This window comes from Protopterus annectens, chromosome 4.part0, assembly GCF_019279795.1.
Source record: "Protopterus annectens isolate FY-2018-M chromosome 4.part0, PAN1.0, whole genome shotgun sequence".
NCBI lineage: Eukaryota > Metazoa > Chordata > Ceratodontiformes > Protopteridae > Protopterus > Protopterus annectens.
Genome location: NC_056733.1, coordinates 1,706,860,184 through 1,706,885,293, shown reverse-complemented (window position 1 = coordinate 1,706,885,293; position 25,110 = coordinate 1,706,860,184). Strand labels below are relative to the sequence as shown.

The following is a 25,110-nucleotide window of genomic DNA, read 5'->3' as shown; positions in this document are numbered from 1 at the left end:
ACTCATCTTAAGACTTAGAGAAAATGTCATTGAGTAAAGGACATTGCATCCCCCAAATGAGAAGCTCATCTTCTTAGTCCATCAGGCTTTGAGAAAGAATTCAAAATCTGTGATAATGAAAGACATTTGTTTGGGTGTGTTTTCTCTCCATGTCCCATGACATAAGTGTTTTTGCACTTTCTGTGATTTGTTTACAAGTACCATTTTCCTATTTAATATTTATGTGCTACAGTTCAAAAGTATGCCCCATAGATTAGTTCATGCATTATATGATAAATAAATAAATAAGTAAATGAAAATTATTGATGTTTACCACCAATTAGACAACTGCAAGTTTAGATGTTAATTGCACATGGACCCCATTAGCTTGTTGAAAAGGAGGCATGGAACTTTGTTGTGGGTGTCTAATATAGCAGCCATCAATAGTGAGGATGCATTAAAGGTCTGCTAGTGAAAAACAATAGGATGCTCTTATATAGAGTGAACAATAAGGGCATTTCTCTACTTTAACAGAATATATAGCTCCATATTGGTCAATAATCCAGTGTGGGCACTTAGAATAAGGATGGATTCACTAGCAACTTCTAGCTTGTTAAGAAGAGTTTCTCCATAATTATATTTGCATACAGTGGTGACAATAAAATCCTTAACACTGAGAAAACTAGCTAGTATGTGTCCATTCTGTTTTTGCAATTCTTTAAAAATATAAATGGCATCTTAAATGCCTCATAGGTTTATAGGTTCATAGGTGTGTACTAGGCAAATGTCCCCAGAACCTTCACAAGCCTAGCCCATAGGATTAACCTGGCACCATGCCACCTGACCTTAGTGCCCAGTGCCTCTGTCGAGTAAAGCCACTGGAGTGATCCCTGGGGTGAATTTTCTATTTCCTATCCACTCATCAAGATTTCTCTTGAAGATGGCCAGTGAGGTGCCCTGCTTGACATGTTTGAGAAGTCTATTCCATAGCATGGGCAGTCCCTGGGTTATGAACCTGTCTCTCCATGTTCTGTTGATTGTGGTAATGAGGTTGAAGTTTCTGGAGTGTGTGGTTCAGAGGGATTGGGATTTCTTTAGATGTAGCATTTCTAACATAGCCGGGTGATACATGGCTTTTTAAGTCAAGCAGAGATTGCCTCTAAGTAGGCGATATGAGACAGAGAATAGTTGGAGCTTTTTGAATCTGTCCATATAGGACAAAAGTGTAAGGCGTAGGATCCTCTTTGTGAGGCACTTTTGCGGCTTGTCCAGTTGTTGCAGGTGTTTAGTGAGGTACATGCCAAATGGGGCATTGTGCTCAATGACTGGCCTAATGAGGGAAGATTAGAGGGAGACAATGACCTCTTTCTTCCTGGATGCAAAACCCTTAGTAATGAGATGTGCCACACTGAAGGACTTTTTGACCACAGTGGCAATGTGGAGGTCAAAAGAGAGGTTGCTGTCAACCTGTGTTCCCAGATCTCTTATAACACCTTCTGTGTTCAGTGGAATGCCATTGATGTGGTAATTCATGGGAACTGGGTTTTTCCCAAAGGGGACAATGACACATTTTTTGGCATTGAGTTTAAGGCCATGTTTCTGACCCCAGTCATTCGTCTCAGTGAGGCCTTTCTGTAGGATGTCAACATCACATGGGGAGTTAATAATAGCTGCCAACTTACAATCATCTGCAAACTTTGTCAGCTAGAATTCCTTCGTGTTGGCCTGGACTTCAGAAAATTTAAATATTTCCTCGTAGTCTACAAGAATAGAATAATGGTGACATAACATATTTGGGAAGGTGTCTTACAGTAGTGTCTTTCAGTAGTAAATGAATCAACATGTTGTGAAATTAACTTAAAATAGCAACTACAGGAAATACCCAGCCATGAGACACTTTTATCCATTGGTTTTAAGGTAACTTAAAATAATAACCACAGTGTGGTTTGGTATGCCGAAATATAGCATCCATAAGTTGAGCTCTGATCTAAGGCAGTGCTATCTGTTAAGAAACAAATTGCGTATGTCTGTTAACACAAGTTACAAATTAATTATTCATTAAAACCCACTTAATGCTTTACCTCTGTATATTTCTGATAGCTTTATTTTAGAATTCCTTGTCAACATTCTGGTTATTAAAGAACTGAAATACAAATTGCATTGCAAGGCTCAAATTCTAAACCTACCACCCTAGAACACCAAAAAGGAAAAAAACTAAGGGTAATGCTGCTCAATGCCAGAAGTCTCAATCTCAAGATGCACGCACTCGAGGCCCTTCTCAATATGGAGAACATCGATGTCTGTGCTGTGACAGAAACCTGGTTCAAGGCTCCTGAGAGCACCCCAGCACTAACAGGTTTCACCTCATATCATGCGTTCCGGCCCCAAAATCCGGACAACACCAAGAAAGGAGGGGGGGTGTCCATATTCATAAAGGACACCCACACCTCAAGGTTGGTGGCAACGCACGATGCATCGGAGACCATCCAGGTGCAATTAACCATAGGCAAGACTGCTCTGCAATTTGTAGCATGTTACAGGCCACCCTCTCAAACTCAGGAACCTCACATGGCCTTCCTGAAAACATTGGAGGGGATAAATGTATCTCCAAACACCATCATACTAGGTGACTTCAACTACCCTAATATAGACTGGGAACACTACTCAAGCCCGAACACTCTAACCCAAAGATTCCTGGAGTTCATAAACTCAAATGCCATGGAACAACTAGTCACCATCCCCACAAGAGGTGAAAACATACTTGATCTCATCATCACGAACATGGGATCAAAATGTTCAACACCGAAGTATACCCTCACTGGTGAGATCAGATCATAAACTAATCTCGCTGGAGGTCCTCATCCCGCCCCCACCTGAAACAAAAAGACCACAGTGAAAAACTTCTCAAAAGCCGATTTCACACTTCTAAAACTAGTGTGGTCTCCTTTAAGGCCCCTGAGCCAGTGGTAAACATTACTCAAACCGCTGAATCACTTACAAATGCCTTCTACCAGCACCTACAGGACTGCATGGATCAGGCAATCCCAAACAAAACTAAGACTCTCTGTACCAAAGGCAAGCGTCCAGTCTGGTGGACCCCAGCCATAAACAAGCTCTACAACAAAAGGAGGAAGCTACTACAAGATAGAGCAAAATCCTTGAAAGGTAAGACACCTTTGATCATTATAAGTAAAAACTAAGAGCTCTCATAAAATCATCAAAGGCAAATTTTGAGAGAAAAATCGCCAAGGACTCTAAAGACAATCATAAGGCCTTCTTTAGCTATGTTAGAAACCTAGGAGGAAACTCCCAGATATGCTCAGAATTAGTTCAAAATGATGTGAAAATTACTGAACCTACACACATTGCTAACATACTGGCTGACAGGTTCAGTGCAAACTTCTCCCCCCTCTCCCCCCCAAAAGGAGAGATATCTATTCCAGAGGATTGTAGTCCCCCAAACATCTCCAACGCCCAGGTCAGAACTGCCCTCACTAAGGCAAAAAACACAGCATCCATGGGACCGGATGGTGTCCCCGGCTGTGTGCTTCATGAACTCAACGAGGAATTAAACCCACAGTTAGGACAGCTGTTTAATCTTAGCCTCACCTCAGGATACGTACCCAAGGAGTGGCGCACGGCGACTGTGGTCCCACTTCATAAGGGCGGTGCCTCCACAGATCCTGGAAATTACCGCCCCATTAGCTTGACAAGCCTTATCTGCAAAGCCATGGAGAGGATCATAATGGAACTCATAAATAAAGACATAGGGAACTTGCAGACTTTGGATCCAACCCAGTTTGGCTTTGTCAAAGGCAGATCCTGCCTCTTAAACTTGGTTGACTTTTTCGAGACAGTCACCAAGGCCATTGATGAGGAAAGGCAGTCCATACAGCCTACCTCGACCTGGCAAAGGCCTTCGACACAATACCCCACTCAGGTATCATCGAAAAACTCATCAGCTTGAATGTAAACCCATACATCACAAGATGGGTTGCAAACTGGCTAGCGACAGAACCCACAGGGTCAGAGTTGCTGGAGCCATGTCAGACTCAAAGCCTGTCACAAGTGGTGTCCCACAGGGCTCAGTCCTGGGTCCACTCTTGTTCGGCATCTACTTTTCTGAAGTACAAGCAAACACAGGAGGGTTATGGCTGACAAAGTTTGCAGATGACTGCAAACTGGGCGCCATAGTCGAAAACACATCTGACACAGATATCCTCCAGAAGGGCCTCACAGAAACGGATAACTGGTGCCAGAGCCAGGGCCTGAAGTTAAACGCCAAAAAATGCATAGTCATACCCTTCGGGAAAAACAAGGTTACCCCTAGCTACCATATAGGTGACAATCCACTGAGCACAGAAAAGTCATCAGGGATCTGGGGACCCAAGTTGACAGTAGAGTTTCTCCTTGACACTCATGTTGACAATAAAATAGTTAGGAAAACTAGCTAGTATGTGTCCATTCTGTTTTGCAATTCTTTAAAAATATAAATGGCATCTTAAATGCCTCATAGGTTTATAGGTTCATAGGTGTGTACTAGGCAAATGGCCCCAGAACCTTCACAAGCCTAGACCATATGATTGAGCACAATGCCACCTGACCTTAGTGCCCAGTGCCTCTGACCAGTAAAGCCACTGGAGTGATCCCTGGGGTGAATTTTCTAGTTCCTATCCACTCATCAAGATTTCTCTTGAAGATGGCCAGTGAGGTGCCCTGCTTGACATGAATAGTTGGAGCTTTTTGAATCTGTCCATATAGGACAAAAGTTTAAAAGCTTGTCCAGAGGTGTTTACCTGTACATGCCAAATGGGGCATTGTGCTCAATGACTGGCCAGATTTGATGACAATGACCTCTTTCTTCCTGGATGCAAAACCCTTAGTAATGAGATGTGCCACACTGAAGGACTTTTTGACCACAGTGGCAATGTGGAGGTCAAAAGAGAGGTTGCTGTCAACCTGTGTTCCCAGATCTCTTATAACACCTTCTGTGTTCAGTGGAATGCCATTGATGTGGTAATTCATTGACACATTTTGGCATTGAGCTTAAGGCCATGTTTCTGACCCCAGTCATTCATCTCAGTGAGGCCTTTCTGTAGGATGTCAACATCACATGGGGAGTTAAACACAATCATCTGCAAACTTTGTCAGCTAGAGTTCCTTCGTGTTGGCCTGGACTTCAGAAAATTAAAATATTTCCTCGTATTCTACAAGAATAGAATAATGGTGACATAACATATTTGGGAAGGTGTCTTACAGTAGTGTCTTTCAGTAGTAAATGATTCAATATGTTGTGAAATTAACTTAAAATAGCAACTACAGGAAATACCCAGGATTTAAGGTAAATTAAAATAATAACCATAGTGTGGTTTGGTATGCCGAAATCTAGCATCCATAAGTTGAGCTCTGATCTATAAATGCTTTACCTCTGTATATTTCAGATAGCTTTATTTTAGAACCTATGAACCTATGAACCTATGAACCTATATAATAATCCATTTTAAGACAAACAGCCAAACACATAAGTAAGTAAGTAAGTAGATAAATAAATAAATACATTTAAAAAATAAACATAAAACATATAAAAAATATAAAAAAGATTAAACCAGTGATAATCAAGCAGAAAATAAGCCATAATACAAACTTAATTTAAGTGACAGCATAGTGTATCATTTGTGTATAAATTTTAGGTAAGATATTTTGTGTAAAGTATCATTATGTGCTTCTCATTTCTGAAGTTTTATATTCAAGTTCCAGTTATTTCAGCCCTGCGCAAGTATTCATCTATCTCTGTCTAGTCTTAGATGAACTCTTTCAAGGAGCACAAGTCTAACAGAATTTAAAGCTGAGTAAGATGATGAGGTTGAATGAATTCTACTGGCCTACTATTTGATGTTTTAGAAATAACCCATGGCTAGGTGTGGTTAATGAATTTTTACCCACATCTGGAATGGTTTGATCATCATGTCTGAGGAGACTCCATTGTGAGATACAATGATGTCCCACTTTTCAGGCTGAGTAAAGAGAAAGTCATGGTCATTTGCCTGTCAGTGACCAAGATCCACCAAATCACACATACACTCAAGTCATCAGATTGCAAGTACCAGTATGACTCAATCATAGTCCATGTGGATGTGAATGACCTGAGATGTAGCTCCCTGGACTACATGAAGACAGATAAGGAGAAGGTGGGAGTTGTTATAATGGTTAAGTCATTTACATGACAGACATAATGTCCATGGTTTGAAGCTCACCTTTGGTCACTAGCTTGTTGTTTGTTGGGTATGTAATAGTCTGCAGACTAATTGCCTAGTAATTATCTGTGAAAATGATGGAGCTGTCAAACTGTGTGTCCTAGGCTTGTATGGGCTTAGTATTGAGCAGAATTCTACCTTTTGCAAGAATGATGCCATAATATGAACAAATGACTTGCTTTAATAATTCGCTAAAAATTTGGTATCACTCCAAGAGGTACAATGTTTGTTAGCATGTGAGAATATGGTCAATTGTCCATGCTGTTTTGCCAGGGATTATCTGCACCTGTCCCATTTAGAGTTTCGGATATTAGCTAAAACATTGACACACACTCACATACAAACACACAAACACACACATTCAGATAGCTCCTTTTTTAGGAAATGGCAAACAGTCAGATCTTTGAGCATAGGAAAGCCAACCTTCGAATCCATAAAGACCTTACTACTTAATACCAGAAGTCTAAACAAGAAACTCTGAATATGACAGAATCCATCCAAAGTGACCTCACCATGGGGAAAGAAGCTGCTTGTGCGTGAGCCTCAGATATAGTTTAATGGCTCAGGGAGTACTGCAGCAGTACAGGGCTACAATACCTTCCACACATTTAACCCAGCTACCGCACAGGCAGGAACTAAAGGTGGAATGTCTTGATTTACATAAAAACAAACATACCTCAATGATGGTCAAATAGGATGATGTGCTACAGCTTCTCCATATCCAAATTACCACAGCAAATCTACTAGCTAACAAATTCAGCTCCAGTTTTACCCTTCTCTCCCCCCAGCCAAACCACAGGAAATACGATCAAACATATTCACCCAACTATCACTGGGGAGTAAATCCTCAATATGTTGTCCAATGCCAAGAATACCATATCAGTATGCCCAGATAATATCCCAGGATGCCTCCAAAATAGCATGCAGTATGAGCTATCAGGACCACTAGAGTCACTATTTAATCATAGCCTCCAGACAGGCTTTATACCATGCAAATGAAAAACTGCAATGTTCATCCCCCTACACAGGGGTAGGCCATCTGGTGTCCCAAGAAAATTAAAGACCCAATAGCCTGAAGAGTTTTATATGAAAATTCATGGAAAGAATTATCATATAAATGATTAACAGTGACATAGGAAATATTCAGATACTAGATCCAGCCAAGTTTGTTTTCAACAAGGGCAAATCATGCCAACTCATCCTGGTGGAATTCTTCACAAAAGTCACCAAAACAATGGATGTGGGCAAAACAGGGCATGTAACCTACGATGACTTGGCCAAGGGATTTGATACAATATCCCACTCTCCCACTGTAGACAAACTCCAAGAATTAGGTATAAACCCCTTTGTCACCTGCTGTATAGCAGGATGTCTCTCGGTTAGGACTCAGGAAGTTACACTGGAAGAATCCACCTCCATAAAGAAGCCAATCACCAGCAGAGTCCCTCAGGGCTTTGTCCTTGGTCCACTCCTTTTAGGCATCTACTTCTTAAAGTCAAGGCCAACATCAAGGGCCTCTAGCTGACATAATTAGCAGATGACTGTAAAACTAGGTGCAGTCATACAATCCCAAGACACTATCATCCTTCAAGAAGGGAAAACTCGGGCACTTGAGCCAGAGCCTCAGTCTAAAACTCAGTAACAGGAACTCATAATAGTATCCTTCAGCCTGTCATCTGCACCTGGAAATTACTTAATTGACAACACACCCCAAAGAGTAAACCCAGTTGTGAGGAATGTGGGGACATATGTAGACAGTGCCATTTTGAGAGAACAGCCAGAGTGTTAATATGTATGAGTTTAGTAGCCAGTCTGTTTATACGTTTCTTTAAGTTTCAGTTATCAAGCTTCACTCCTGATGTGTTTGTATATAATAAAGCTGCTTCAACTGAACCCACAACTGTTTGTCTGTTTTATCCTGACTGGACGAGCAACATGGTGTCAGAACCAGGATTAAGAGTGCAACTTCTTCAAGCTATAAGGTGCAGAGCTAGCGGTGAAGGTATATTTAGCAGGCTGGGTGATTCAGGGTTCAAACAATTAAAAAAGTCCAGAAATGAATTACAGGTAACTAAAACTTGCATTAATGATTTAATTTGCAAAGAAAATTATATGGAGCATTTGTAAGGCACAAAACACATTATTAATCACACGAGTACCAGAAAATGCATTATTAATCAAACGAAAGGCTCTAGTGTTTGAAACCACGATATTTGATGAAATTATCAGAAATACTTATACTGGGTTCAGAATTACCTCTGGTTTGCATAATGAGCATGTTTAAAGTAAAACGAGCATAAGAAAAGTATAATGAACATGAAAAGTGGCCAGATGGGCATAAAAAAAATGTACAATACACATACAATATTATATAATATTATTATAATATTATATTGTACAATATAATGAGTACAATAAAAGGGCAGAATAAGCTAGAAAAGCAAGGTGATTGCATAATTTTTTGGTAAATGACTGTATTTTGGGCATGAGCTATTATTTTGCATTGACCAAAGCCATTCAGAGAATAACTAGAATTATTCGAAGTATCCCAGAGGGTGAAAAGCGTTTCAGAGTGTATGCTTTATTACGGTGCAGTTATTTCAAAGAGTTTACTGTGTGCTAGTACAGTTACTTGACAAAGTGCAGTCAAAATATGGCCATTTTGAAAAGTTTCTTGTGCTGTGTACATTTATTCGCATACTGCCATTTCAAAGTGTTTCTTACACTGTACAGAGTTATTTTGCAAAGTACAGCCATTTTGAAAAGTTTATTGTGCTGTATACAGTTCATGTGCATAGTGCATTCATTTCAATATATTTATTACTCTGAGCTTCTTGTGCTGTTTACAGTTTATTCTTAAAGTACAGTCGTTACAAAGCATTTCTTACACTGATAAAGGGTGATTTCGCAAAGTACAGTTATTTCAAAGTATTCTTGTGCTACGGAGACTTATTTGGCAGAATGCAGTTGTTTCATAGAGTTTGTTATGCAATTGGGCATAATTAGAAGTTCTGGCATAACGTTTTGGCATATATATGCGTACATGTTTGTACATAATTTCAAATACCTTTACTACTGTGTGTTGATATGGCAGAGGCGTTTCGCAGACCCAGTCCACTTGTGTTTGCTCATAATATTGCAGAGCATTGGAGAGTATTTGAGCAGGAATATGATTTTTACATACAAGCAGCTTTTTCTGACAAAGATGTATATATGAGGGCATTTAGTTTGCTTAACTTAGAAGGGTCAGAAGCTATTGAAAGAGAGCATTAATTTGTTTATGCACCAGCAGTATAAGCAGAAGAGGGGGAAAACTGCCATATTGTTGTATCCGGCTGAATCAAGAGAGGACCCTGAATGCATGAAAAACAAAATGTATTGAAATGTGCAATCCCCAGACAAATGTTACATTAGAGAGGCACTTATTTTATACAAAAGACCAAAAGCCAGGAGAAATTTTGCTGCTTATACCACTGACTTGAGAAATAAGGCTAAAATGTGCAGATTTGATGATTTGAAAGATGAGTTAATAAAGGAAAGGCTTGTATGTGGTGTCAACAGTGCTGTAGTGAGAACGATTTTGCTTCGTGACAGTGATTTAATGTTGAGCAAAACTATAAAGATTTGTCAAATTCATGAGCTCACAGAAAAGCACACAAGTACACTTGCAAATGATAAGAGCATAGTCTCAGCAACTTCTAGAGCAAGCGTGAAAAGCACACAGTACATGAAAAGCAGAAGCAGGCTTAAGCACATGGCAGCTGCAGCCCCTGCAGGTTTTCCAGGGAGGACCCATAACTTTCCAGCAAGTTCTAAGACTAGCTTAGCAAAATGGACATGCTCAGTGCAGTACAAGGGTGAGTCAGTAAGATCCAGGTCAAGTCATATTGTTAACTGTCATAATTGCGGTGCCAATCATGAGTCTAAAAAAAAAAAAAGAGAAGTGCTTAGCATTTGATCAGCAATGCCACAAGTGGAAAAAATAGAACCACTTTCAGACATTTTGTAAATCAAGCAAGCCTCATGCAATTATTATGAAAAGTCACTCAAAAAAGCAAGTTGATCATATATAAAGCTGCTACCCTACTTTCTATGTAGATGGTGTATCAGTGGTCAGTGAAAAGATTAATGCAATAGATTTGTTGTCAAAGAATAAAGTGTTTTGCACTGTTCTGATTAATGTTAAACCCACAGAGCTCAAAGCAGACACTGGTTCAAAGTGTAATATTATGTCAGCAGAAACATTTGTCAGAGTGAGAGCTGGTGAGCAACTTAATTTGGTTAATTGTGTGAAGTTTGTTGCTTATGGAGGTAAAGAAATTCAAACCAAAGGCTCAGTAGTGCTTTCATGCTATTCGGCTGGAAACAGTTACAACTTGCAGTTCTATATAGTCAGAAGACCTGTACAGTCACTGTTAGGTCTCAGAGACAGTTTTAGAATGAAAATGCTTTCTTTTACCAAAGAAGTCCATCATACAAACACATGCCCCATTTCCAGCTTCACCGATGCTATTTTCTCAGAGTATGCTGATGTTTTTTTTTTTTCAAAGAATTTTATTAAATAATTATTAAAATGAACAAATATTTCCATGAAATTATAACATTTTTTCTTTAAAGTTAAAAAACAAGAAATTAAAAAAAACAACCTTTCTAATATGTAAACCAATGTAACTAAACTATGTACAAAGACGTTCATCATGCAAAAAAAAATGTTCTTAACGTAGCTGTAGGATTAATAAAAATCATCTGTTTACATAAATTAATAAACTATTTTTCTAGAAGTTCATAGATGATATTCCATGAATTATATAATGTAGTATTCCTAGATGATCTAGATCTAATAGTTAACATTTCCAAATTACACGTTTCAAGGAGTATATTTTTTAATTCCAAAAATGTAGGTGCTGTACTAGAATTCTGATGTTTTTGATGACAAACTAGGAAAACTTCCAGTTGTATACTCCATGAAAGTAGAGCCAGAGGTCAGTCCAGTGGTCAGACCAGTGAGAAGAGTTCCAATAGCTATGCAGGACAAAGTCAAGGTCCAGTTAAACTAAGTGGTGCAGCAAGGTAATCTATCATAAGATGGAATCGTGCTGCTACAAGATCGCAAAATTTACTTCCACCATCCCCAATCGTTCTCACCACTGCAACGCTATCTCAAACCTGTCTTGACTAGAATTTTACCACTATCTCTACTGTACTCAGTTAACTTTTACCCGTATGCTAATCTTCCAACCAGATAGCTGTCCAGCAATCCAATCCATCTTACACACATACACCCCTACCCGAACCCTCCACTCCTCAGACAGAACCCGTCTAAATGTAACTAAACCCAATGAAACAGCAAGACAATGCCTATATTCTCATAACATTGCCAAACTATGGAATAGCCTCCCCTGATCTATCACTCAGCTTGACTCCCTAGTGGCCTTTAAAACTGCATTAAAAACCTATTTTTTAAACAGCCCAATCTGTACCTGTGAAGTACAGTGTAAACCCAAACCCTTTTAACTTCAATAACACAAACTACTCAACCTTATATGATACCTTATGTGCAAGCAGTATGACACACTCCTCTGATTCATTGCTTGATAAGATAATATGCATAAACTATACTAGGGTCATTGATTACTCTAATGTGGACTGAATAAATGTAAATGTTTTCTGTAATTAGAATGTTTATATGTTAATACCCATTTCCATATCTAGATCTTTGTGCTGATTCTGTATTGGTTTCTTATATATTAATAACATCAATAACTTTTTGTACCGTTTCTGTACTGGTCTTATTGTATAACTGTCCAACATTATTAATAACTGTCTAACATTTTATAACTGTGGAACATTTCTCCTCGGGCCTCCACTGAAAATGGATTCTTGACCTAGTGGACTTTCCCGGTCAACAAATGTCAGTAAATAAATAAATAAATAAGGTGTGATTTGTCCAGTCACAGAACCAGCTGAGTGGGCGTCTTCCATGGTAGCTGCTCATAAGAAAGGCTCTGATGAAATCAGAATATGCATTGACCCAAGAGACTTGAACAAAGCATTAATGAGACCTCACCATCCTATGCATGCAGACAAAGAGTAGACACCCTCATGCCAAGTGCCATTGTTTTTTTCTGTCTTAGATGCAAAGCGTTCATCTTGGCAAGTGATGCCTGTTCGCAAATATTCATTACTGACTACATACATTACATCATTTACTAGATGCAGATTCCTCAGAATGCCTTTTGGGATAGATTCTGCTAGTGAAGTCTTTCAGCATGCAATGGAGCAACTTTTTTCTAGTCATCTGCGTGGATGATTTATTGGTTGGAGCCAATGGAGAAGGAGAGCATGACAGAAACCTTAGGAAAGTTCTGGACAGAGTGTGTTAAGTGAACTTAAAGCTCAGTCCTCTGAAATGTAAATTCATGCTGCCAGACGTTACTTATGTTGGTCATTTGTTTACCAGTACAGGCTTAAGACCAGAGAGATAACAGCTCCAGACAATGTCCAAGCCCTTCAGAGTTTCTTTGGTATGATTAATTACTTGGGGAAGTTCATCTCTGACTTCAGTGAGTTATCAGCACGCTTAAGAGAGCTGACACGCAAAGATGTTGCTGGTCATGGTTGGAACAGCAACACAGAGCATTTGATAACCTCAAACAGCAAATTTCCAGTCTACCTACATTGAGATACTATGATGTCCACAAACCAGGAGTTCTTTCCTGTGATGCTTCTACATTCAAGAAGACAGACCATTTGCTTATACATCTAGAACTCTTACCCAAACTGAAGTGCAGTATGCTCAGATTGAGAAAGAACTTTTGGTAATTATGTTCACATGTTCAAAGTTCCACGATTATATCTATGGTTGAGCTATCCAGATCAAAACTGACCATCAACCTCTAGTCACTATTTTAAAGAAGCCTATGCATACCATTCCAGCAAGACTACAAAGAATGATGCTCAGATTACAAAAGTATAACTTCAAAATGGTCTATACAAAAGGGAAACTTCTTTATCTGGCTGATACCTTATCCAGATCACCTAGAAATACCACAGAACAGCTTCATGCAGAGAATTTTGACTTTGATGTCATGGAAGTGTGTAATTTTTCTACCACAAGACTTGATGAGCTGAGAGATCATAGAAAGACTGAGCCAGTTTTGCAGAAACTCAACCACTTCATCAGTGTTGAATGGTTGTAAAAGTAATAATGTGTACTGCTAGAAGTGCTACCCTATTCTCCTTACAGAGATGAGATGATGATGGAAGATGGAATCTTTTTTAAAGGGCCTAACGTTATTTTTCCTACTTCATTACAACATGAGTATATCCAGATTTTGCATTGTGGCCACCCAGGTTCTGACTCTACCAAAAGAAGGATGAGAGGACTAGTATTTTGGCCTTCTCTGTCGAAAGACATTGATACAGTGCTTTCATCTTGTTCAGTATGCAGTAGTACTAAACTGCATTTGCAAAATAGAGGCGCCTCATCTAAGCCAGATTCCTGAACTACCTTGGTCAGCAGTAGCCACTGATGTATTCGAGTGGAACAATCAGCATTACTTAGTGTTGGCAGACTCTTATTTGAACTGGTTTGAGATAGATTTACTACCTAACTTAATGTACAGTACTGTTATTACTAAGTTAAAATGTCATTTCTCAGTCCATGGTAGTCCACATAGTTATTTCAGACAATGGTACCCAGTTTACCAGTCAATTGTTTCAGAGATTTACAAAAGAGTAAGACTTTATTCATGTTACTAGTAGTCCTGAGTATCCACAGTCAAATGGCCTGGCTGAACATGCAGTACAGACTGCAACGCAATTGCTAGAAAGGTCATAAGCATGATGATACTGATATATTCTTGAGATTACTTAAGCTTAGAAATATACCCCGTGACAACCTACTTGGCTCACCTGCTCAGACAACCTTGCCTATCAGTTCTAGTTTGTTGGTGCTTAATGCTAAAAACAACAGAGCAATGAAAGCCCAACTCTTGAAGAAACGTTCCTTTCAGAAGTATAGTTATGGCAAAATGAGCAGATTTCTTTATCAATTGATGAAAGGAGAGACACTGAGGATGCAAATGGCGAAAGGCTTTGATTAAGTTGGTCATGTGAAAGGTATATGTACCGAGCCAAGATCCTACGTCATGGAATCTGAGGGTATAGAATACAGGACAAATTGCAAGCATCTTCTTCTGTTGTCTGAAATGATATTGCAGCATTGTACCTGTGATACAGACTCTAGATCTCAGAGCAACCCAGACAATGTTCATACTGAAAACATGTCTCAGTACCCATTTCTGTTGCTGATGATGACCCAGATGTCCCCAAAATTGAACAGTGCTTAAAGACAATCCCCATTGCTAGATCCAATTCTAATTTTTATGTTACACAATCAGGTCATATTTCTAGACCTAGTGTAAAATACACAGCAAACTGGACATGATTGTTTTATATGTATTTAGTTTGTATGAGTGCATGTCAAAGAATTACTTCTGTATAAGTGCATGTCAATGAATGTTGTCATTTAACGCATGACCTATTTCTCAAAGAGGGAGGATGTAGAACAGAGTATGTGTTGTAACTTTAGAAGCATTTCTAAGTGTAGGCACGTGCGTATAAATAGTGAGCACGTGCAGGCAGTAGTGTCATTATGTGAGAACAGCCAGAGTGTTAGCATGTATGAGTAGCAGGCTGTTTATAAGTTTATTTAATTTTCAGTTACCAAGCCTCAATCCTCATGTGTTTGTATATAATAAAGCTACTTGACCCAAACCCACAACTGTCCATCTGTTTTATCTTGACCAGATGAGCAACACTGTCTATGTTCCAACCTTTTACTATTACCAAGAACCCAATTATCAGCATGCTTAGGAAATTGGATGACATACGTCCACCGTTTACTCAAGAAAGGGAGTGAGATTTTCACTGAGTCTTAAATGTATCTCTTTCTCTCTCTCTCTCTCTCTCTCTCTCTCTTTCTCTCTATCTTTCTCTTTCCCTCTCTCTGTGCTTTGCATGGAACAGGTGACATTTTCCGCTACTGAGCAAAATCCTGCATTCCTAACCCACAGGAAGGTCCCAAGTCTTTTTATGGAGCCATGTATATTTAATGACAGGTAAAAACCACTCATGGTTGCACATAACTTTTAAAACCCATATCTGCATGCATTTTCCCAAAGAGTGGTTTGCTTCACACACCTTCAATGAGGAATGCTTTGAGTTCCTGCAAGCCAAATGACTGGTTAGTTATTTTACTTACAGTAATCACTTCAAAGGTCATCTTGCATGTCATTAGTAGTTGCTTTTCAGATCACTGTTATTTATTTTTTTTAGCAAATGAAGTAAAATCAATAAATAAAATGTGAAACTCATGAAGAAAGATTCACGTCATGTGACAGTTTACACTGAATTTAAGATAACATATTTTAGACTATTTATCTAATCTCAATAAGTGAGTTTTCTTAATTTCTCTGCCTTTATCTGCATCAGCCATTTTGCACATTTTTTGTGCCAACAGAAAAATGGCATGCTTTGTCTTCCAAAACATCTAAATGAAGGGTTACCACCTGTCCCCCTTTGTGCAGGACAGTCCCTATTTGGACAGTTGTATCCTGGGATAAAAACTAAAACAATTGCAAAGGTCCTACATCATGTCTTTTATAGTTAACCAGTTGCTACTCCGTATACGGAGTCACTCCTATTTCCCATTACAGAGATATAGTAATCGACACATTTTTTTCACTACCCTTCTCCCCATTACCTTTCAACCAACCAATGTCTCTCCATGCACTCTTCATATACTTACTTACCATATTGTACTACCTTACTGTAATTGAACATAGGCTCAATCCACAACTGTCTCCTGCCTGTTCTTTAACTTCTCAACCCTTATTCAACTCAAACTACTTTCCTATATCTCGCTCTCTTCTCTGTCATCCAATTCTCCTGCCCCAACCTACTAAGTTTCTGCATCATAACAACATTTCATACAAAACAAAAATAATAAAAAAACACTCTTAGTTATGTTTCACCAGATTTTCTTCCTAATAGTCACTACTATATTAAACCACCCCACTGCAACCCCACTCCAAACTATAACACCACCCTAATTAATAAGCACCTCAATGTTTATGCTCTAAATATATGTAGCTTTCTGAATAAAAATGCAGAATTACATGCATGGATAGACCTGCACTTCCCAGACCTCCTAATTCTCACAGAGACCTGGCTCAAACCACACAATTCAGACAACAAAATTCTCCCACCTAGTTATAACATATTATGTCTGGATAGAATAAATAGAAAAGGTGGAGGAGTAGCTATCTTTTACCCTGACCATCTCACAGTACCCTCCACTAACACCACTCTACCTCCCTTCCTGCCGCTGAAATTCTGTCAGTAAATATAATTCTCAACAAACTCTTTACCCTAACTGTTGCTGCCATATACATACTTCCTGGTGATAATATCTCCCTCCTTAAACAAATACTATCTTGGTTCTCAGAGAACATTACAACAGAAACAACCATCCAAGGGGACGTCAACATAAACTGGCATGTCTTTAAAGCAGACTCCCCCTGTTAAAGTGCAAACCTTTATGGCTGCACTCAGGTCATCTCAACTCCATCCCACCTTAATAAACTTTCAAGCTCGCACTCAATTATCAACTGGATGCTAATATCTCATCCCAATAAATACCATAAACCTGAATCACTATCTGACTCTCTTAGCGGCCATGCGCCTATCCGTGTACATAGATACACTTCCCACACTACTAGAACTTATAAATACTGTATAAAACTTTCCATAAACTGACCAACTTCAACCCAAAATACTTAAATAGCCTCCTATCCTCCATTAACTGGTCTTCACTCTTTTCACTGCCTCTTAATGACACTGTTCTATACTTCAGTTAAAGTTTCTGAAATATTCTCAGTACTCTCGGCCCTCTTCAAACAACAAGAGTTAAATCTCAAATCTGCCCTTGGCTTACCAACACTACTCATTTCTCTATCCATGTCAGAGATCTAGTGTGGAAAAAATGGAATAAATCAAAATCTCCTTCAGACTTACAAAAACATACAGAACTTAGAAACAAAACTGAAAAAATGATAGAATCTGATAAAAGAAACTTCTACCCACAATCCACTTCTAATCACAATTAAAACCCCAGGGACTTCTGGAAGTCAATTATCCACATCTTACATCCAGGTAACCCACCATCTCCCAACCCAGATCCTAACCTTTCTCCCACAGAAATAGAAACCCAGTTCAATTCCTTTTTCATCAACACCATCAGTAAATTATTGCCTTCTAACGCCAGATCTCTTCCTAACTCCACCCTTGCTTCTGATTCATCTAGCCCTCACTCTGAATAACACCCCAATCCCCAAAAAAGCACTTTTTCTCTTCAACCTGTATCAACTGCCTATATAAAAAAACTTCTTCAGAACCTAAAGCCATGCTCTCCTTCTGCTGACAACTTGTGACAATACTTTCTAAAAATAGCCACCTATTCCATTGCATATCCCATATCTATTCTAATAAATCACATACTGTCTGAATCTACTGTTCCATCCATCTGTAAAAAATTCTATTATATCCCTATCTACACTGTCCCCTCCTCTGCCAGTCACCACAGGTGTTCCCCAAGGCTGCATTTTAGGACATCTTCTATTCAACATTTTTACTAAAAATCTTTATAAATCCGGCCCCAAATCAACTCTCATCCAATATACCGATGATTCTACAGTCATCATCTCCTTAGATTATTTCTCAGACCTGCTTTCCAAAACCCAGCAAACTTTCACAAATACTGAGACCTGGCTAACCAATAACCAGCTAATACTCAATGCTAAGAAAACTAAACTACTTCTATTTCTGCCTAAATCACTCTCTAATAACACCTCCTCCTTCACTATCAACTCATTAATCAACTCATTAAACAACACCACCATCAATGTTGAATCCCATACCAAACTACTAGGGCTCGTAACTGATGATAAACTAAAGTTCGACCTTCATATAAATTACTGTATCAAAAATACTAACCAAAAGCTTGGCTTACTATACTGTAAGAAAAGATATCTCGCACCACAGGCAAGACAGTTACTTTCTCTTGCTTATCTCCTACCCTGTCTCTTCTATGACTCCCAAATCTCCACTAACTACAGACAACACTACTGAATAAGACGGAAAATATATATCACAAAATAGCTAGATTCACCTCCAGCACTCATCTCAAATTCCATTACTGCCTAGCCTTGAAAACACTGAACTGGCTTGAGTTCCCTAATCAACTTTTTTTCTCTCAACTTAATAGTATTCACTCTATCCTCTACAAACCCTACTTCTGCCCTAACATTTCCAAAATCTTAAATTATTACCTCCCAACAAGAAAATGTAAAAGCCCCAGCTCAAACCTCCTTGACATTTACAAACCTAAAAAATCAATTGGTGAAACCCTCTACAACTATCTTCTCTTTATCTACTGGAATAAGTTACCTTTAACAATCAGATCTATCACACAGCCCCAACCATTTAAACTCCCCTAAAAGACTACTTTACAAATACCTGGAATACCTCCTGTACACAATCATAGTGGACTTATTCACCTGACTCCCATTGCATACAGCCCCGTCTCAATTCATACGTAATTCTAGACACAGAACTCTTAAATTCTAATACCTTTTTTCACTAAATTTCTCCACTACTCATATTTACCTCCCTTCTCTTGCCAATTAGCTTACTCTCCTTTCTCAGCTTTCACTTGTTTCTAACTACTACTACTCTCCTCTCTTATTTATAAATGTTAAAAAAATCTCAAATTTTACCTCTTTTACCCATAGACACCCCCTTTTTTTCTCTTGACACTTAACCTTTTTCTATCACCTACTCTATCAACTTCCCCTCTGCTCCTGATTACTGATGTACATGCTGTTGCCTAAAAGAACTAAGATTTGATATACTTTACTTTCTGTACTCTTATCTAAAAGATATTGCTTTATTGCCTTTTTTGTAAATAACACCTTTTAAACTCTCATGCTACAAGTGGGAATCCAAGCATTATAATGCATGTTTATATCACCTCATGTATGTTGTACTGTTTGTAAACATTTTTATGGTGTATGTAATACTTTGTGGAGTTTTTCTCCCTGGGCTTCTACTGAAAAAGGGCGAAAGCTCAGTTAGACATTCCTGGTAAATAAATGTCAAACAAATTTTAGTACAAAAAATATTTCCTATGTTTACTTTAACATTTATATAAAACAATTATTTTGTATCTGAAACATCTAAATGTTACATGTAACAGCATAAGCAATGCAAATGGTACAAGAATAAGACTTTATTTGGGCAAAAAGGTGAATTACTGTCCTTTGTACTAACCACAGGTACGGTTTGTTCTTCAAAATTTCAAATTTCTAGAAAAAATGTCCCACATTCGGCATTTGTAAAGATGGAAACCCTAGCTAAATGCCATTTTTAGATACTGGAAAGTTTTGCTTTAATACTGGCTACTTGAGTACCACGGCTTTGTTAGTCTCTTTACCTAACAGTATTCTCTTTACTTTTTTATTATGTCTACGTCTGTTTGGAAACTGTGGCACCCATGCTATACTGTATGATTCATTGTACCCTTTTCATTTGTTCCCTAATTTTTGGTATGGTTTATATGTCACGGGCATGCCTTTTTTAAGTCTGTTAAAGCTATGTCTTTATATTTATTTCTAATCTGCTAATGTGCCAAAAAGCCTGGAAATACAATGCTTTCCACTATTTTGGTAATATATGATAACAAAGCATTGAATGAAAATGAACTATACTTAATTGGGTCTATATTAGATAACCGAATATTATCTTTAGCGAACGCTCACATGAATGAAAATGCCAGTAATCTAACTTGTATTGTGGGGGGCTGCACCCCCCCACACCCCCTGCTAACTATATATTCCAACTCCGAGATCGCACTACACCGAGGAAAGGGCAAACATCCCAGTCCTCACTGTACCACGACCCCGCAAACACCCTTTTGATTCCTGGCATTTTCGCTCATGTGAGCGTTCGCTAAAGATAACATTTGGTTATCTAATATAGACACACTTAATTGATACTCTGCTAGATACACAAATTAGCTGTTTTTTTGTCAATAGCGGAATTTTGTAATGCATACTGTTAAGACTACATTGTGGGATTTTTTTTCATATTTGTATCTGTGCTTTTGTTGCTGCATTAATCATGTTAGACAAATGTATCATCCATAATATTCTGCTCTTGAACTGACACAACTTGTTTACTTTTTAGATTTTTAACCTAATGAAGTTTGACAGCTATACCCGGTTTGTGAAATCAAAACAATACCAAGACTGTGTACTGCTAGAAGTTGCTGGACAACCCCTTCCTGGTATGAGCCCCAAACTGCAGGACCAAGGTGCAGCAGTTAGTACAAGGGAAAGTTCATCTTCATTTGACTCCAAAAAGGTAAGAAACAAACAGTGAAAGTTGAAATACCTTTTGCATGAGAAAATTGTACAGATGTGAACCCACAGCCATAATTTTAATAGTTAATAATATTTTAGTATAAGGTGCTTGCTAATTAATTTGTTAAATATGCTCCCTTCAAAGTCTATTGCACATATTTTCACCACTAAATAATTGCTGCAGAATTTCATAAATTTAAGTTGCCTCTGTTTAAGCTCTATATATACACAGCTACACACAAATATATTATTCCTTTATTCCCCAGTAGAGCATCACCTAATATATGAAAATTATTTGTCCCAGTCCCCTTCAAGAAACACATCACACCGAATCACATTTGACAACCTTTATTGAAATTTCCATAAACATAATTGTTAACCAAAATTTATTAATTTCAACCAAAACATGATACAAGTGAAAATAACATCCATGTAACATTACTATAGGACAGGACAGCATAAACCTGCTCATCCTGGTCAGTAAGCAACATCCATACCTCCACTCACTTACTTATGAACCAGCATATCACTCACGTCAGTAACCATTTATTGAATTATACCTCCAATGAAATAAGCAACTTCTGCCGCTTGCTTATTTACTTATCAAGCAGCAGAACCACTCACTTTCCTTTCTCAACTTATTGAACTGATCATCCAACACCAGAGGGAGAACAGAAGAGGGAAAACCTGCCTCTCTTCTCTATCCTACCCAAACTGGAAATAACCACATTCCCCCTAATAAAAAGGGGAGGGAGGGCGGGTAGCAAGTTCACGCCAAAAATATGACTCCTACTCCAACTACTCTTGCCTAGATCCCTTTAAGCCCCTCCCTACCCATACCTCATTTCTTCCCAATCATCTTTCATTCTTATTTAACCCTATCCTCCCCCTATCCTCCTAATTCCTGCTACCATATTTATCTAACTCCACTTGAAGATGTCCCTGGACAAATTGGTCTGTTCCAAACATCATTAGTAAATGGAATGTGATTGCCCAGTTGACAAATCATCATATAAATAAATATTTTGTTCCACTTGCAATATGTGCAAGCACAAACTTACTCCCCCCTAAACACACACACACACACACACACACACACACACACACACACACACACACACACACACACACACACACACACACACACACACACACACACACACACACACATATAACAGTTTTAGATTCTGAGACTTAAGTGCAAGTTCCAGGATGGCACTAACACAGTTATTACATATAGGTGTGGTCTGTGTCTGTCTGCCCGTACCTTCAGTGAAGGTCAAACCAGTCCTATGTGCTTTTTGTTTAGAAGTCTGTAATAAAAAGCATTCTTCCGAATGACATCACCAGCTGTTTTTTTTTTATTATAAAATGTTGGATTTTTCAACCATATGGTCAGCTTGTGTGTTGTAACTGCACGTTTTTTTTTTCCTTTTTAATATGAGTAACATACATAAGAGAATTTTATGTGTGATGAAAATTTTGACTGACTTTTTCATGTGGAGTGATTAATGTAGGAACAGGCCATTTTTCAGTATACTGGTAGCGTTTTATGTATGTATGTATGTATGTATGTATGTATGCATGTGTGTATATAATTTGTATTTTGCATTTTACGTTTTCAAATCAGATGTTCATCGTTTCAACTGCTGCATAGCCCTTAGACTATATGAATTATTTCCTACCCAGGAAATAACCGGCCAACTTCAAAAAACACTGTTCCCTCCTTTCACTCTGACTGCTGATTGACTTATCCCTAGGAAAAAAGTCAACAGTCAGAATGAAGTCTTCTTCAGTACTTTATTGTTGTTATGAGAATAAGAGTCTCATGGACTTCACAGGAGCAGTAACCAGCTAAGAGCTCTATTTTCAGCAAATATGTCACATTTGGGGAACTGCTCCACTCAGAAATTATTGCACTTTTATTAAAATAGCATTTTGTCTATTTTTTTAATCAAAGCAATATTTCCCCCTTTAAGAAACAATGTATTTGTTTCACAATTTCAGATGTTTCCTGTCAGGGATGACTATTTGTAGCTTGGAAAATTTATTAAGGTATTTGAGGAAAGATTTGTGAAAAACTGTGTACTGCTTTACACTTTGACATCTGTGGAACAGGAAAGTTTACTACAAAATGGGAAGGGAACGGTATGTCAGTGTAATGCTTATCCTCACTTTGTGACAACCTACCAGCCATTTTTATTCTGTCAGATGTATGTGTGTGTGTGTGTGTGTGTGTGTGTGTGTGTGTGTGTGTGGGCATAGAAGAACCATCTTCTCTGGATCTAGGAAATACTTTGGAAGATTCTTCTTGTGATAACCGGAGAAAGCAACCATTAGATGGGCCAGACATCCCTCCACTGAGTTTGAGCTCCTATTAATATAAATAATTAAGTATTGTTCTTCTGATGAAGTCATTGCTATTAAAACAATATGTTCCTGACATTGGTTAGACATGCAGTCCAGGCAGTGCATTATGGTATGCAGAATCATTTACAGATTGGCATTTCCTGTAAAACTCTTCCTGAGTAAACAGGGTATGATAATTCTGACATTGACAGACATTGCACTGCTTCTCCTGTAGATTCCCAAGCCCCTCTGGAGAAATTTTCTTTTAATCAGACATTTACCAGGATGAATGAGGTACTTTTATGGGAACAAATAGATGTTTCTCCAAAGTGAAGAGATCTAATAGTATGTTACAAATGGTTATACCTCATTCCTCTTCCAGCCCTCCTGTACTGTCAACCCCAAAAGATATGTTGAATGTTGCCTGTACTTATGGTGATACCCAGCAATCGGTTCCTAAAAGAAAGAGATAAGCTGTGTAAGGTACTGTAGGCTTGTAGAAATATATATTTTGTCATTTGGGCAGTCTGAGGGAACTGGCTTCCACTCTTCTTGGAAAAGAAAGCTTTTTTTCAACAAAATTATTTCTACACTTTTTCAGGTATCTATACATTACTATGAAGCGTGTGTACGTTTGTGCAAATACTGTGTCTAGGGCCAGTGTTACTGCTACAGTTTTGAGAAGATATGCTTTGGCATGTAAACAAATGTATGCCAATCAGGTAAAGTCTGCAGTCTTGGCTTCAGCTTTAGAAATGGAGGTATAAGTTGCTATTGGCTCTTATGATTGTTACTGTTGCAGTGACATGTCCACCACATGTGCTTGTGGAATGATGGATGATGAAATAGGGAAATGATTTCAGGATGTTTCTATGAAATTTTATGTACCCCAATACAAATCTTACAGGTCTCTAACAAAAAAAAGCTCTTTTCTGGCAAACAAAATGCCAAAAAGAGATGACCAAAGGATAACAACATTAAAAATAGATCTCCTTTGAGGAAAAGTCACAACAGTGCATAATGACTATGCTAGCATTCCTTCCTCTCTTCTTTCCCCTACAGAATTGCTCAAACAATGGCCATTAACATTCCCCTTTGGCATGAGATTGTTTTGGACTTGGGAGTTGAAGTGGTGCAGGAGTGTTACATATGGCAGTGGATACTAAAACCTGCTTTAAGGGGAATACCTCTCCACCCCCAAACCAAACAAACTTTTTTTTCTTCAGTCATTACAGACCCAATAAGTCTTAGAACCAGTGGTTATGACTCAAAGGGGCAAAGGATTCTATTTCTGAATGTTTCTCTTCCCAAATAAAGAGTCTTTATGGAGAGCAGTACAAGGTCTTTCCTTTCCGAATATGTATGTGAAAGTTCCAAAGTTCAAAAGGTTGACATTATAGATACTGTTACCTCTCATTACTCACATGGGTTACTTGGAATCCCTAACCTAAAAGATGGTTACTACCATATTCCTGTAGCCACAGGCTTCAGGAAATTTCTAAGGTCTGCTGTTTCTGGGTTTCATTAGCAGTTATATGCATTGCCCTTTAGTTTATCTATACCTCCAAGGCTATCCCCAGTCATAGCTTTTTTTTTTTTTTTTTTTTTTTTTTTTGTGGATTCAATGTATTATTTTTTTATACAGGTTTGCCTATGCATTATATACACATTTAAAACTTCTGAGTGACCAGTTTGCTTTCTTGCCCTGTTTCTAATATATAACTTATTAATAAACAGAAGAGAAACTGTTCAGATCTACAATGGATGTCTAGAAATCAGGCTTCTAACAAAGTATAATCAATTGTCAAATGATTTTCTTTGAATGATGGTATATTTTTTTATTAGCAAAGAAAATTGAAAGCTGGAAAGTCTTTACCTGCTGGGGCTGATATGGAGTGGAAAGGCATTACTATGGATAAAGACATCAATAAGAATATCAACAAGTCAGGGAAGACAACAGATAAATGTGGATCCTGTGGAGGTGAGATCATCTACTTCCTATTAAAAGGTTACTTTTCAGTAGAGAAAACTGAAGATTTTACAAA

The 25,110-nt window shown here is 38.2% G+C and overlaps 1 protein-coding gene across 4 annotated transcripts in view; it reads left to right on the top strand.

Moving 5' to 3' along the window:
• Positions 1 to 25,110, top strand: part of RGS14 (regulator of G protein signaling 14) — an 854,621-nt gene that overhangs the window by 640,502 nt on the left and 189,009 nt on the right. For all 4 annotated transcript variants that reach the window (XM_044069441.1, XM_044069439.1, XM_044069442.1 and 1 more), the window contains 2 exons: positions 20,541 to 20,717; positions 24,911 to 25,046. In XM_044069441.1, the coding sequence (XP_043925376.1) occupies positions 20,541 to 20,717; positions 24,911 to 25,046 (313 nt within the window). The remainder of the gene's footprint in view (positions 1 to 20,540; positions 20,718 to 24,910; positions 25,047 to 25,110) is intronic.